We start from the raw sequence: 14,784 nt of genomic DNA, 5'->3' as shown, positions 1-14,784 counted from the left end.
ATTAAAGTTGGCATAATGGGTTATTAAATTTGTAGTTACAAATGTAAAATTATGGAAATTAAAAAATATTAAATATCATTTATGTTAATGGGATTATCTTATAAAAATTTAAGAGATTGAATTATTTTGAAATTGTTGAACATTTCAAACTTTATGATTAGCCTTGACTCACCCTCCTAATGTCATATAACTTTAACACATTTTTTTAGTCATCTTCTGCCTTCTTCCTTTTTATTTATTTATTTTCTCTTGGCCAAAAAAAATAGGTTTGTTTGTGAAGCGCTAGCTTTGAGTTCTATGCTTTATGCATATTGACGTGAGCTATGCAACAAATCACTTGGACCATTGTATCCTTGAGGGGACAAACCAAAGAGAAGTCAAGTATACCGATTTATGAAATTGTTAAACCAGAAATGGCTTAAATCTCCTTTAAAAGAACGAGATTTCCGTACCTCAACATAATTGTTTATTTTTTTGTTTCGCAATTAATATAATTTCTTTTACCATTTGAAATCTTAGCAACAACATTATGCAAAGTTCTCTACTAGTTTCATTCCCCATTCCTATATATGGTAACAAATGGTCAATAAATACTATGTTTCTGGACAGTATCAAAGTATCATGGGGATAAAATTCTTGGACAGCAACAAAATTTGTTCCATTTCTCCTTTGCTATCTTGATGACATTGTGGAATAACTACATGTAGCCCTTGATGAAGGATGGGTACTATTGATGGTGAAGAAGCTGGATTGGTTGAACTCTCTCTTCATGGCTCTGTATACATTGTCTAAGCCTTCCTCCATGGGCTACAAAACTGTCTGTGGCATTGGCGGTGTGTTGATTTCAAGTGACCATTCCAACATCTTCACCACTTCCCCCGTTGAAGGCCTCATGAAAACCTCATATTGAATCACCAAAAGCCGGTTTTCAATGCTCTTCCAGCACTTCTTCCTCCATTGCCCCTTCCAGTCGCCTGTCTGCAACTTTTCTCGTCGTCCCATTACTCATTTCCTAGAGGAATTGACATTTTTCGTTAATAAAATATCAAACACTTAACAATTTGTGATTTGCAGAAGCAAGAACTTGACGATCTATACCTTAAAAGCCCACCCAGGATTGAAGAAGTCTTCTTCATCAAAAGTCATGTCAAGGTTTCTCCAGCCACCAACGATCTCCAAAAGAAGCTTTCTGTACTGTAGACATCGGCTTTTACAGTAACAGGTCGGTTGCTCACCCATTCTGGAGCCAGATAGCCACTAGTTCTTCTTACCATAGTGATAACATGTCAATGTTCTCTGCCCATCAGCTTTGCTAGTCCAAAATCTGAAACTTTTGGACAGAAATTCTCATCTAGAAGTATGTTTTTGGGCTTGATATCACAGTGGATGATCCGGTTCCTGCATTGCTCATGAAAATAAGCAATCCCTTGTGCAATAGCAATGGCTATATGGAAGCGAGTTCCCCAATCTAGCAGTCTGTCCCGGCAATGCTTTGAGGGGAATATCCACTTGTCCAAGAAACCGTTTTTCATGAACTCATAAACCAAAAGCCTGTGAAGAATCATCAAATTCCAACCCCATTACAAGCTCGAAAATATAGTATGCTTGACCCCCAAAGAGGATGATAAGAATTTAAATATAGTTAGTGGTAATTGGTATTAGGCAATGAAATGAAATGCATACTGGTGAGAGCCTTCTGAGCAGTAGCCGCAGAGTCGAACCAGGTTCATGCGATGCATAGAGCCAATAGTGTTCACTCAGTTATGAATTCCTTCTTCCCAAGAGGCTTGTCAAGCTTCTTCACTGCAACCAATGTCTTATCTTGTATACACTCCCAAACCCTCATGAAAAAAAAAAAAGAGAAGACAACATTAATCCTCATTGATTAAGTCTAATTGGCTTTGTTCAAGCAATTTCATCCATTTCAAAGTCTATATATGTATATGTACATGCTGACCTGTGCAAATTGCCAGTTCTGCGCTGCAAATCAGGCTAACTTAAATTCATTGGAGCACCGGACACAATCAAGGAGCTTTCCAGGGCTCTCTTCAAGGCCCTCATCCTGTACACACTGTGGTATAACAACAAGCAGAGGAGTCTTACAAGGACAGTCATGCTGAGAACAATTGGAAGAACCAAGACCTAGTCCCGGAGGCCATCAGATGAATCCCCAGATCCTGTTGCGTTGCCTTCAGGTGATCCCTTAGGCCCAAGCTTCACAAACAAGGTCGAACTTGTGTCCTCGAATCCACCAAACTCCAAGTTGTTCAACAGCCAACACGGAAGCATCACAATCAAAGTCTGATAAACAAGCATCACCGCACTGTGATAATGGCGAGATGTTACTGTAATTTGCTATAATAGAAGAAATGGGATAATAATACTTAGTTTGCTGCACTATCGACATCTTCAGCTTGGAAGCAGTCGAATTTCGATTATTATTATCACATTTCGCAGCTGAAACAGAAGAATTTTCTGAGCACAGGCTGCCGTCTCCCACATTAGAGGGCCCCAGCAGGCATGTACATACAAGAGGCATTAGTTTTGCTTCAGTCTAAGCTACACAGCGCAAGCCCTAACAATATCACATGGATTAGAAACTGCAGCCCATTCAGGAACCCATTGGCGAGTGCCGTTTACATCATCGTCCCAGCGATACAGCCTCAAATTCCCACTCATCTCAACTATCAGTCTTCGAAGAACTAATGGCCTGTTTGATTCACAGAATGAAATATTACTTTCTTTCAACGCATTCATAACCACAAAAATGTAGGGGCAAGGTTGACTTGATTCATCATCATGACACCCTATATTGATTACAATGCTTTAAAATAGACAGCAAAATTTCCCATTTTTCTGTTTGGTCAAGAATTTCAATGCAGTCATGACATTATATTCCCCCATTTATCATATGATTGTGTTATAAGATAAAGAAAAATAATAACAATAATTGTTTATCAAATTAGTTGTAATAATAATAAATATAACAGCAACATCATCATCAACAATAAACTTCTAAGTTGTTGAAATGAAAGGGGAAACCTTTTGGGTTAGCATGAGAGTCGAAGGTTTTGATCAGATTCAAGGGAAAATGAGTCAACCTTTGATCAGTCTGATCATAAATCTAACTTGTAAAGAAGGATGTGAGCTGTTTGAGGCTCTTTAGAATCTTCCAGTGATAGTTTAAGCACTAAATCTACCGTGCAAACCTGCAAAATGGAAAAGCCAGGATGGTTAGACAGATATCACAGAGCTATATGCAAATTTATTATTCTGTCCTCAATAAAAACTTCCCAAAAGAAAATGCAAGTAGTGAAATTTGAGATGGATGTGTCAAATTTCCAAGAGGTAAAGGGAACTCCTGATCCTTGTTCCTTGTTCTTTGTTCTATGATGTGTAGGATACTTTCACCATCCATTATTCATCTGTTTGAGAATTGGGACACTTACAAATGAACCCATGAGAAAGGAAAAAACTACGCATAAAGTTCGCTTACCATTCTGTCATTAAATATCGAGAACTGTGTTGCCACATGTAATGAGACTTCAAACCCCATAGATAACCCATCTGTCATTAAATATCATCTGATGACGCCTCAACAGGCATTGTGAAAAACACCCAAACCTTCGCTGCAATCTCAATATTATCATCCTCTGAAGGTGATTGATGGCCAAAGCGACTTGCAGCAATCTGCATATGAAGTACCTCGAGCAATTTGATTCACAGTTGGAAATCAGACCTCGCTGTGTGATAATAGCTTTCATGCTTGGACACCACAAAAACAGATTGCTCTGTTTTCAGTAGTAGCATATCCCAATTCATACTATTGTGCATTATAACACAGATTTCCCCAAAAATAACAACTCATCTTCTAAATCAATGAAGAATAACAGCTCCAAAAATTGGTTACTCAGAGACAAAAATTGAGTGGCATGCAGACTCCCAGCCTTCTACTGCAACGAGATGTCTTGAATGGCTAAAATGTTCTAAAATAGAGCAAGCCCAAGCTGGACAAATTTCCAGTCATTCTCTGTGATCACTTCACTGTGTGGCATAGGATTAGCCGTAAAAACAAAGCATAAAAACATAATAATAAAAAAATGAACAGAAGCTTAAGCCCCGAACAATAAGAAAATGTTGCAAAATTCAACTGCATGAACAATTCGCCTGTTCGGATACAAGAAGCATGTAAGCAGTAGAGAATTAAAAAATAAAAATAACAAAAGCCGAATATAACCTCAACTAAAGTTCATGCAGAAATGGAAGGTGTCACAAGCAGGTTTTCATCAACGCAACATGGAAGAATAATTTCTATTGAAGGTTGAATCTTAGAAAGAAGAAAAAAAAGACATGCATATTACAAAAGAAAACATCTTGATGTTTGTTTTAGTGTTTTTGGAGAGAGAGAGAAAGAAAGAAAGTTACTTCATAACAGAGCTTAGGGTTTCATCATCGAAACTTTGCAAAAGCTTTTCTTTAATCTTCTGTTCTGGTACCTCTTTACTCGGTAATCTATGATTCTCCTTGCGCCTACAATGTCAATCGGGATTTTAGTTACAAATCATATAGCTGAATAAGCTTACCCAAAAAGAGAAACATGTGGTTGATTCACCTTAGAAAATCTATAAATATTGAGAAAAAATATTTTAAATACAACTAAATTCAAGAAAACATTTATCAACTACTTGAAATCTATTGGATATCCTTTTTTATATTCCACTTTACTTAGAAAGTCTTGGATAATTATCTTCAATTTCATTCTTAACTGCCTTATTTCAAATTTATAAATGAACCAAAGCATGGATCCTACCATGAATGGAGAGATGATTCTGGGATGTATTGTTTGATTGATGCATATTGTTGCACAAATTTCTTACGGCAGCCAGGAGACTTATTATGCCCTAAGGTACAAAATGATGGGTAATCAAGAAAGAAAATGTTCAGCAGCAAGGAGAACATGATGTGAGAAGATGGACTAGAGGCAAGAACCAAAAGAAAGAAAGAAAGAAAGAAAGAAGTAGCAATTAATGCACTCGATCGTGAGAACCTAGAAACAGAAACCATACATGAGTACCAAAGATGATTGGGTCTGAACCAGAAAAGGGCAAACATGGGCCCTAAAGAATGGAAAGTTTGAAATTTTGTGGCCAACCTATGGTAGTGAATGACAACAGGTTGTATTTAGTAAAAAAAACATGTCAGTTGGATGAAGTCTTGAGTGTTATGAATTTCTGATTTCATCCCCAAAGTATAGTACTTGACAAATGCAGGCAAATATACTACAAGCCTGTAACCAAAGATATGCAAGCATGTGACAATGTGACAAAGTTTGCATACAATCTATAACGACCCACTACTAACAGTATAGATATTATCTATTTTGGGCTTAAAGGGCTTGCATGGGCTTTAAAACGTGTCCGAGAGAACCTATATATATAACACAAAATTTCCCCTCATTCAATGTGGGATATCACACAAATAAGATTAATTCACAAAATTGCATGAAATTCATAAAGATATAGTTACCTGTTTCTTAGGGAAAACAACGTTTCATCGTTGGAATACTGTGCTTTGGCTATATCACAGCCATTAAGATCTTCATCTCTCAAATCCAAGTTGTCTTCAGCTCTTTTCTGATGAGGAACATAAGCTAATTGTTGCTTAAGTTTATGGGAAACTTGGGTAGCTGTGAGCGTATCATCACCATCTAGAGCACTTACAATCATGTAAGTGCACCTTTTATGGTCTTTAAACCTATACATAAACAAATCTAATTTAATTTAAAAGACGAAAAGAACACTAGCATTAATCTTTCCAAAATCACAATATTCAGCATTGATTATGCAGAAGGAAATCAAATTTAAGACTACATGCATATGCCACCAAAAAGAACAAATTAAGCACTCACTACTCAAATAAAGCTCTAATAGTTTCCTCTTGGTCTTTGCTAAAAGTACATACTCTTTTCTTAGGTGCCTAAGAAAAAAAACACTAATTAGCAAATTTACTTCTTAAAAAAAAAATATCCATGTTCAGTAACAAGCAAAAGTAGAGACTTCTTATTCCAATAATAGTTTGCAACTTCACAACTACCAAAGCAAAAGCTCAAGCTCCAATTATGCACAAAAAATTGCTCTCATGACAAAGAGTAAATGGAAATAAAGTTAAAAATTGTCTCACTAAACTTCCCTCTGAATTGTTTGAGCAAACATGAAGAGCACTTTCTTCTCCAACAGCTCTAGCTTCTTCCATAAGTTGATTACTGCAAAATTCAGTGGAACAAAAAACACATATAAATTGCATTTCATCGTCGTTGTTAACTATTCCTAAATAAGATGCTTATTTCAATTCTAACCTGGTAGAGCATTGGAGAGAACTCCAAATCATCACAGATCTTCTGCAAAATGCATATTATGTAGCGATTCGTATTGGTTGAATAGCTTTTACAAAACTTGAGCAACCAACACAAATTTTGGATAACACTGTTATTTACAAAAGCAGAAACCAAAATAAAGAAATGAGAGCTTTTTAACAAACTTTCCATAGTTTGTCTTTACAGCCGCTAATCCAATTCCCATCATCATCGTCCCCTGAAGATGATTGATGCCCAAAGTGACTTCCATCAATCTGCATATGGAGTACCTCAAGCAATTTGATTCACAATTGGAAATCAGACCTCTCTGTGTTACAGTAGCTTTCATGCTTGAGCACCAGAAAAACAGAGTGCTTTGTTTTTAGTAGTAGCATATCCCATTTCATACTAATAGGTATTATCACATTGCATTTCCCTAAAAATAAACTTTGTTTTTGAGTAAAAAAAAATATTTTTCTAAGATGAAGTATTTTTTAGCATCCCCTTACAAAGGCCTCTAATATTTGATTATACAAAAATAACAAATAAATTTTAGAGCAACAAAATACAAAGTCGTACATATAATAGCAAGAATTAATGTTTAAAAAGTTCTAAATAGAATATAACACGAGAAACTTAAAACCATGGTAACTACCAAATAAGCAAACTTAATACATGCCGATGTCATTTATCCGATGGCAGGCTTTTGCATTAAGGCATGTAACTATCCCATCATAAATACTCCCGTTACTCAAAAGCATATATCACCTACTAATCCTTGAGATGCAACCCAGCTGAAGTCCTGTAATACAAAGATGAAATGCAACAATGCTCATCAATTTGGAATAATTTCTTAGTTGCGGAGTTACTCTTCTTGATTAGTAGAAATGAACGTTTTAGTATGTTACTTACAATTGAACTTTTAATGTACTTATAATATTTGAAGACAACAAATTAACTTAACATTTAAAAGAAAAAATTGTAACTTGAAGTAAGATAGAAATAAAAATAATGATAATAATAATTCTTCAACTATGATCCTCGGCCTATAAGATTGATCTTTACACAATGAAAGCTAAATATGCACAACTATTACAAAAAAGTATATTAAAATCTTCTAGACTTGCTTATTTTATCAATGCTTCTATTTGCAAAATCTAAGCTTTCATCAATATATTGTGGAAGGTCAATCAAATAATAGAAGAGGGATTTGAGTAGTAGCATAAAGTGTACTTTTTATTCTTAATTGTTAGATAATAAATAGAAGTTAACACATTTTACACGAAAAACTAAAAAGAGAATTTGAGAAGTCTTACCATTTAACCTTGCAGGCTCCTTCGTATTCTATTCATATTTACTATTGTTGTCACGTACAACCAATCCTTTATCTTGCTCAACAACTGGAAATAGGCATATCTACATGAACTATTGAATAGTAAAGTGCCGCAAACTCCCCAAAATCCGATGATGAATCCAAGAACAATATTTCCATAAAACCATATATCATTTGCATCATCTTGAATATCCTCTTTTTTACTACTAAGACCACTAGTGAAGGAGACTCCCCCAAGTTCATCTTCAGGACACCTTTTCAAAAGAGGTGGTCCACAAAGTCCAGGATTTCCCTCATATGTGGAGGCATCAAAGCTTTGTAATTGAGTGCCTAATGGGATTTTACCTGACAAGGTGTTATTTGATAGGTCTAAAACACTTAGATCGGCTATTTGAGAAAGAGTATCCGGAATTCTACCATTAAGTTGGTTTTGAGATAGATCAAGAACATCCAATAATTTCAATTGACCAATTGTTGTAGGGATTGATCCAATCAAATTGTTTCTTGATAAATTCAATGACACCAATTCTACCAAATCAGTTACTTCTATGGGAATTTCACCAATTAATTTATTGCTTGAAAAATCAATGCTCTTGATGAGTCCAAGAGTTTTCTTGTACTCTTGTTCTTTTCCTTTCCATTGAACCAATGTATTATCAACATAAGAAAGTACCATACTCAAATAAAATGTTTCGTAAGAAAGGACCGGACTTCCTTTCTGAGCCATGGCACTTAAATTTTTCAAACATTTTGGTATCTTTCCGGATAGATTGTTGCTAGAGAGGTCCAACATTTGAATCTTTTTCAGTTGACAAAGACTTGAAGGTATGCTTCCATTAAATTCATTAGATCTTAGGTTGAGAACGATCAAATTTGACCGGCTTCCTCCCATCCATGCAGTTATTTTTCCTGACAATTTATTTTTTCCCAAATCTATAAGACTCAAACCTGTGCAGTTCTTCAAGGACGAAGGCAGTGCTCCAGTAAAACTATTGTTACGTAAATGTAATGTTTGCATCTGATATAACAAGCCAATTGAATCTTTAATTTTCCCAGAAAAATTATTATTTGCCAAATTAAGAACAATTAATTCTTTCCACTGCTCCCAACAATTGGGTAGTTCTCCTGACAGTCGATTATTTGAGAGGTCAAGATGAGACAAACCCCAACTAGGCTGATTAGTAGTCCCGCACGATAAAGAAATTGAGCCTGAAAACAAGTTCTTGGAGAGATCCAACCATCCAGCATTGAAAACAGATTGTGGTATTGAACCTTCCAAGCAATTTGAACTCATATCCAATATAAAAGGAGTTGTTTGTAAATTTGGCAGAGTCCCTGAGATGTGATTGTTGGAAATGTTTAACCATAGTAAATCTGAAGTTAAATTCCAAAACCACTTGGGAATGACATCTGAAATTCCAGAAGCAGAGATATCAAGTTCGCTCAAAACTTTTTGAGTTTGAAGCCAATTAGGAAAACGTGGGCCTAATTTGCAAGAGGCCAACATTATAGATTGGGCTTGAAACTGGGGAACTTGCTCAAGGCTTATGTTGAATGTAAGGGAGTTGAAAGATAAGTCTAATTCAATCAGGTTGGAGAGACCAAAAAGGTGGTTTGCCGAGACAGTGCCTCGCAATGAATTTGAAGAAATGAACAACACTTGAAGTTGACCTAGTTGTCCAATACTTTCAGGTAAAGTTCCGTTTAGTTGATTGAATTGAAGATGTAATTCCCTCAACTGTGAAAATCCAGAAAGATCGGGAAATGACCCTTTCAATTGATTATAAGATAAATCTAAAACCTCTAATGTGTTATTAGAGCAGGCCAGATAATCTTTTTCCTTCAGTCCAGTGGGATTGTTCCAAGACAATAATAATTCCTGTAAATTACATAAATCTCTCAAGGAGTTCGGAATCTCACCTTCAAGTTGATTCAAAGAGAGATCAAGATATGCCAGAGTAGTCATGTTTCCAAAAGCATCCGGAATTGAACCACGTAGCTCGTTCCAAAAGAGATCAAGATATGCCAGAGTAGTGATGTCTCCAAAAGCATCCGGAATTGAACCATGTAGCTTGTTCCTAGAGAGATCAAGATATGCCAGAGTAGTCATGTCTCCAAAAGCATCCGGAATTGAACCACGTAGCTCGTTCCTAGAGAGATGAAGATATGCCAGAGTAGTCATGTTTCCAAAAGCATCCGGAATTGATCCATTTAGATGACTAGAATAAAGGTCAAGGTGTGCCAGAGTAGTCATGTCTCCAAAAGCATCCGGAATTGAACCATTTAGATCATTCCAAGAGAGGTCAAGATGAACAAGGCTGCTACTGAAGTTGAACAACCATGGGTATATTGAAGAAGTGAGACCATTCGAGGAGAGATGAAGCACAGCAAGAGAAGTAGAAGAATTAATATGGGAAATGGATATTGTTGGAATAATCGGAGGAAGCTGAGTACCACTCAAGTATAACTCAGTTAGGGAAGGCATTTTATTAATTGCTTGGGGCCAATGGATTGCTTTACTAAGACTAACCCAACGCAAGTCAAGGTGTGTTAACGAAGGAAGGTGAGAAAGCCAGTCAAGGTTTCCACAGGTCATATCCCAATTATAGCCAAGATCAAGGGATTGCAAGTTGGAAAGATTTCCAAGTTGAGTGGGAAGAATTCCTGTAAAATTGGGGAAAGAGAGAATTATATTCTGCTGAGACAAGATGATGAATTTTCACAAGGTATATATGTATATAATGAGAGGTTCAAATGCTTCAAGTGCTGCAACTCTGCCAATGAAGGACCAAGCTGAGATATCTTACCTCCCAAAGATTGGTCATGAAGATCAAGCCTGATCACATGACCCGTCTGGTTGTTACACTCCACTCCTGTCCATTTGCAACAATCTCTTTTGTCTTCCCCATTCCCCCATGAAGAAAGCACTCCATAGTCATCGACAACACCTTGTTTGAAGTGAAGGAGAGCTTGCCTCTCCCTCTCTCTGCACCCATCTTTAGCATCACCCACCCTCAAACAGGCTTCGAAACAGAGCAAAAGCAGAAAAAGGGAAATAAAATATCGAAAGGGGCTTGTAGCCATGTTCAACACAGAGCAAGGATACTCTGTAATAACAAGGATTAGCAAGTTTTGGTTTTTGATTTGTGAGCAAAGCAGGCATTGACTTATATACCATTCCCACCAACATGTTGAGTAGATGACCTTTAATTATGACTAAAAATATTTAAAAACAAATATATATTATTTTTAAGTTTTTCATTTACATAATATTTTGAGTAAATATTGTGTTTATATTATTATTATTGTTATTTTTGGATAAAGTACTGTTTTGAAATCCCTTTTTAAAAATAATTAACAAATATAACCTCCACTTTTAATTTATATTTATATGGTAATTATTTTTTACCTTTTTATAAAAATGATTCTTAATAATTAATCATTTTTAAAATAAATAATTTAAAGATAAATTTTGTAAATAGTGATACTAATAAGACAAACACAACTTATATAATTTTTTTTTTATTAAAAATGACAAAACTTTATTAAAAATTATAAAATATAGATATTAATATTTTACTAAATTCATAAATTTTACTAATAGGATTTTAATATTCATTTAAAATGACAATTAGAGAAAAAATTGAAAAGGCAATTTACTGATGATGTTTTTCAAATATTATTATTTATATTTGAAAAAAATATTGTTAATATTTATTTTAAAATTAAAATTAGAGAAATTTTTATATGATTAATTTCATTAATTTCCCCAAAAGTTTGGATTAAATACATCTAATTATTATTAATTTAAAATTTCATTAAACATCTTCTAATCCTTATCATTTATTAACTTCATCAAGCATTATTATTATTATTATTATTATTATTATTATTATTATTCCAAAAATTTAATGATTTTATTATGTTTGTTCATGTTAAGCTCGCTTTTCCGACCATTGGTTTATCATATGAGAAAAATGAGGCATGCATGGAGACTTGAGAAGGCCTACCGACCATGAAGATCATACCAACCTTCGGAGCAGGCGAGGGTGTATCCAGTCCGTTTCAATCTTCTCTTCACTGAGTTCCTCTCTTTGACCATTCCTTTGTTTCCAAGTAAGAGAAAATTGCAGAGAAACCTACAAAAGTCCAACCCCACCCAAAGTATTAATCACATGGAAAACTCTTCAAAAGCTACACCTACCATGTTGAAATCTTGAGCATGGTGATATGACTTGTTTTATGGTATTTTACACGCAACACATCTTAAAGAAGAAATGACATCTCATGAACTATTTATATTAATTTTAAATTTTGCAATAGTTTATGTATAGTTTTTAAATGTTTTTCTTCACAAATATGCATAGCTTAATAGCTCATCAACCAAAGGCCCAGGTTCAAATCTTATAGTCCACTTGTATAAAATTCCAATATATCATAAAATGTAAGTTACTAATAAAACTAACGGTAAAAGTTGGTTTAAAAAATCATAGTCGATATATTGACTTGACTTGAAATTTTTCAGATGCAATAAAAAAATACTATAACATAGATTTTTAAGTCATCTACTAGAGGAAATGAAGGGTTTATTATTTCTCAAAATTTTTAAGCCAAGTCAATGAATTTAGATATTACAAGATCCAAGTGGAAGATGTGCCACATAAACAAGACTAACCCCTTATATAGACCAAAAAAATTCCTTAGCCTATTTTCATAGTGTAGATCCCGATTTTGAGAAAAAGCACTTTGAAATTTATATAGACCAAAAAAATCCCTTAGCCTATTTTCATCAATAATTCATCATCCAGAAATTAATTTGTAATAGATAAAGATTTTTTTATACCTAGAGAAATATTGAATGGTCTTTTTCTTTAATAATCCTTAAAAAATTGATAGCTACAATGTACTTCAAGATAACACATTCAATGTAGACTAATGTTTATTTATTTTAATAATTTTGTGTTTATTAGAAGATATACTTATTTGTTTTTTTAGTGTATAAATGCTTTATAATTTAAAAGGCTACCAAAGTGCATAAACTTTTTATAATTTTGAAGATTAGCAACAATTTCTTTTATGATTTCCAAACTAACAATTTCTCTTTCAAAATTCTCAACTGGAATAAGAATTTTGATTATTTTGTCAAGTAAAAAAAAACAATCTTTATATAAATAAAAAAAAAATCTTTGATATAAAGGGATTAGGCTACAAGCTTTATAAAAATTAAAATGATTCAAAAATTATTTTGTCAAGGCATCCTCAAATAGTACTATTTGCAACTTTTGTATAAAAAAAAAAAAACTCACGTTTATAGCATTTGTCCTCTAAGAAAATCAACTTATGTTACTTCCAAATGATGATGATACTATTTGAGACAAAAGATAGAAAACACGTCCCCACACGCATAAATTTTATTTTGAAGATAATACTATTGTTATTATAACAATACAAACATACAAGGAGGATTCTTAGCAGTACAGTACTACTGGGCCTGTTTCTATTTCTAAAGTATCGAAAAAGCCAGGAGATCTTCCCACACGTCTATATAATTTTTTTCTCTGCCGGCCGGAGACAGAAGCGAGATCGACACGAAGAAACAAAAGCTCAAACTCCAATAGTTCACTCTGTGATCTCCCAAATTGCATGGGTTGTTGCTTCTACGTGTCGAGCTCGCTTTTCCGGCCACTGATTTTTCAGATCAGTCAAGTCCTTTTTGGCTGTTCTTTATTAGCGGAAAAGCGAGGCATGGAGGCTTGAGAAGGCCCTGCGGCCTGCCGTCCATGAAGATCATAGGAACCTTCGGTGAAGTTGAGAGTCTACCCAGTCCGTTTCAATATTCTCTTTATTAAGTTCCTTTCTCTGACCATTCCTTTGTTTCCAAGTTTGAGAAAATTACGGACAAACTTACAAGAGCCCTGCCCCACCTTATAGATTCTACGCGTAACATGATTTGAATGATCATATTTTACTTTATAAATTGATGTGATAACAACCCTAATATATATAATATGAAGGTTTTTTTTATATATTTAAAACTTTTAGGTTATGTTCGTTCCTAAGAAAAAATAAGAAGGAAAGAAAGAAAATAGAGAAACAAAATAGAAGGAAAGAAAAAAATAAAATAAATAAAAATAAATTTAAAATTAATAAATTTTTTTATACCTTACATCAAACTTAAAATAACTTTAAAATATTTAAATTTGTTATTAATTTTAATTATATTTAACTTTCTTTTCTATTTAATTTCTATAACAAAACTAAACTTTCCTTAACATTTCTTTTTCCTTGTTCTTTTTCAATATTTTTTATGTAAGAACGTTTGTTGGAATTTTAAAACAACTACCAAAGTGTATCACATGTGTGGTCCGTTGAAGGTTTTTTTTTTTTTTTTGTTAATCTAAATTAGTTATAGAAAATATTTTTAAATTTATAAAAAGGAAATTTGATTATAAGGATTTCTAATTCGAAAAACAACACAATGGAAAAGTGAGGATAGTGTTATGTTTGTTTCCTAGATTTGGCTTCATAAAAGTAATTTTTTTTTCAAAAAATTACTACATAATATGTATATTTCAAATTTAATAAATAAAATAAAATTAATGCCTTTATACATTTTGATATTACATTTATCAAAATCCTTGTATTAATATCCTCAGTAAGTTCTAAAATAAACATATCTATAAAAATATTTCTAAGATAATATTAGAAAATAATGAATTAAATATACTTTTGTTTTTATATGATTAAAAATAAAACATTGTCCTCGAAATACTCAAATAAATGCCAAGCTCACAGATTTCTTGGACATTTCCTATGTTATAGGACATGGTTGGAGGCTTTTCCTTGGACATTTCCTATGTTAGCGAAATGGTTGGAGGCTTATGAAAGTCACTCATGACCTTTACTTTGACTAGTCAAATTATTTGTTTTTAATATCTATTATTTGTTTTTATATTAAATATTATTTATTTTTTATCAATGTCGTTTTCATGATTGGATTGATCATTGAATGGAAAAAATTATCGACACGATTCAATGATTAGACCTGCAGTTAAACCGTGATCAAATTGGTAATATAATAAATATATAATTTATATAT

The 14,784-nt window shown here is 33.6% G+C and overlaps 2 protein-coding genes and 1 pseudogene across 5 annotated transcripts; all 3 read right to left on the bottom strand.

Moving 5' to 3' along the window:
* Nucleotides 1-527: 527 nt before the first annotated feature.
* LOC117933823 lies at nt 528-1,842 on the bottom strand (annotated as a pseudogene).
* A 1,959-nt stretch (nt 1,843-3,801) lies between these two features.
* Nucleotides 3,802-5,726, bottom strand: LOC117933388. Its single transcript, XM_034854753.1, has 3 exons — nt 5,527-5,726; nt 4,426-4,530; nt 3,802-4,044 (listed from the first exon to the last, which is right to left on the bottom strand). The coding sequence occupies exons 1-3, from the start codon at nt 5,724-5,726 to the stop codon at nt 3,987-3,989; spliced, it is 363 nt and encodes a 120-aa protein (XP_034710644.1). The 3' UTR covers nt 3,802-3,986.
* Nucleotides 5,727-5,807: 81 nt separating this feature from the next.
* Nucleotides 5,808-10,784, bottom strand: LOC117933821 (receptor-like protein EIX2). Of its 4 annotated transcripts, XR_004654370.1 has the most exons (4): nt 10,493-10,784; nt 9,606-10,349; nt 7,008-7,154; nt 5,822-6,262 (listed from the first exon to the last, which is right to left on the bottom strand). XR_004654370.1 is itself a non-coding variant. In XM_034855371.1 (3 exons), the coding sequence occupies exons 1-3, from the start codon at nt 10,767-10,769 to the stop codon at nt 6,180-6,182; spliced, it is 1,104 nt and encodes a 367-aa protein (XP_034711262.1). In that variant the 5' UTR covers nt 10,770-10,784; the 3' UTR covers nt 5,821-6,179. The 4 variants fall into 4 exon arrangements, 2 of the variants coding, with proteins under 2 accessions (XP_034711262.1, XP_034711261.1); XM_034855371.1 differs by lacking the exon at nt 7,008-7,154 and having other exon boundaries at nt 5,821-6,262; XR_004654371.1 differs by lacking the exons at nt 7,008-7,154; nt 9,606-10,349; nt 10,493-10,784 and adding an exon at nt 6,356-6,997 and having other exon boundaries at nt 5,808-6,262.
* Between the last annotated feature and the right edge of the window lie 4,000 nt (nt 10,785-14,784).

This window comes from Vitis riparia, chromosome 16 (assembly GCF_004353265.1).
Source record: "Vitis riparia cultivar Riparia Gloire de Montpellier isolate 1030 chromosome 16, EGFV_Vit.rip_1.0, whole genome shotgun sequence".
Classification (NCBI taxonomy): Eukaryota; Viridiplantae; Streptophyta; class Magnoliopsida; order Vitales; family Vitaceae; genus Vitis; species Vitis riparia.
This window is presented reverse-complemented; position numbering and strand designations above follow the sequence as displayed.

Bases quoted from the DNA above. Each gene is read 5' to 3' on its own strand.
- LOC117933388 (XM_034854753.1), bottom strand. From the start codon at position 5,726: ATGATTGTAAGTGCTCTAGATGGTGATGATACGCTCACAGCTACCCAA. The intron at 4,531-5,526 runs GTAACTATATCT...TTGACATTGTAG, and splicing joins TTGTTTTCCCTAAGAAACAG to GCGCAAGGAGAATCATAGAT. The intron at 4,045-4,425 runs GTAACTTTCTTT...TATGCCACACAG, and splicing joins ACCCTAAGCTCTGTTATGAA to TGAAGTGATCACAGAGAATG.
- LOC117933821 (XM_034855371.1), bottom strand. From the start codon at position 10,769: ATGGCTACAAGCCCCTTTCGATATTTTATTTCCCTTTTTCTGCTTTTG. The intron at 10,350-10,492 runs GTAAGATATCTC...CCAATTTTACAG, and splicing joins TCATGACCAATCTTTGGGAG to GAATTCTTCCCACTCAACTT. The intron at 6,263-9,605 runs GTGAGATTCCGA...TGAATTTTGCAG, and splicing joins CTCTTTGAATCAACTTGAAG to TAATCAACTTATGGAAGAAG.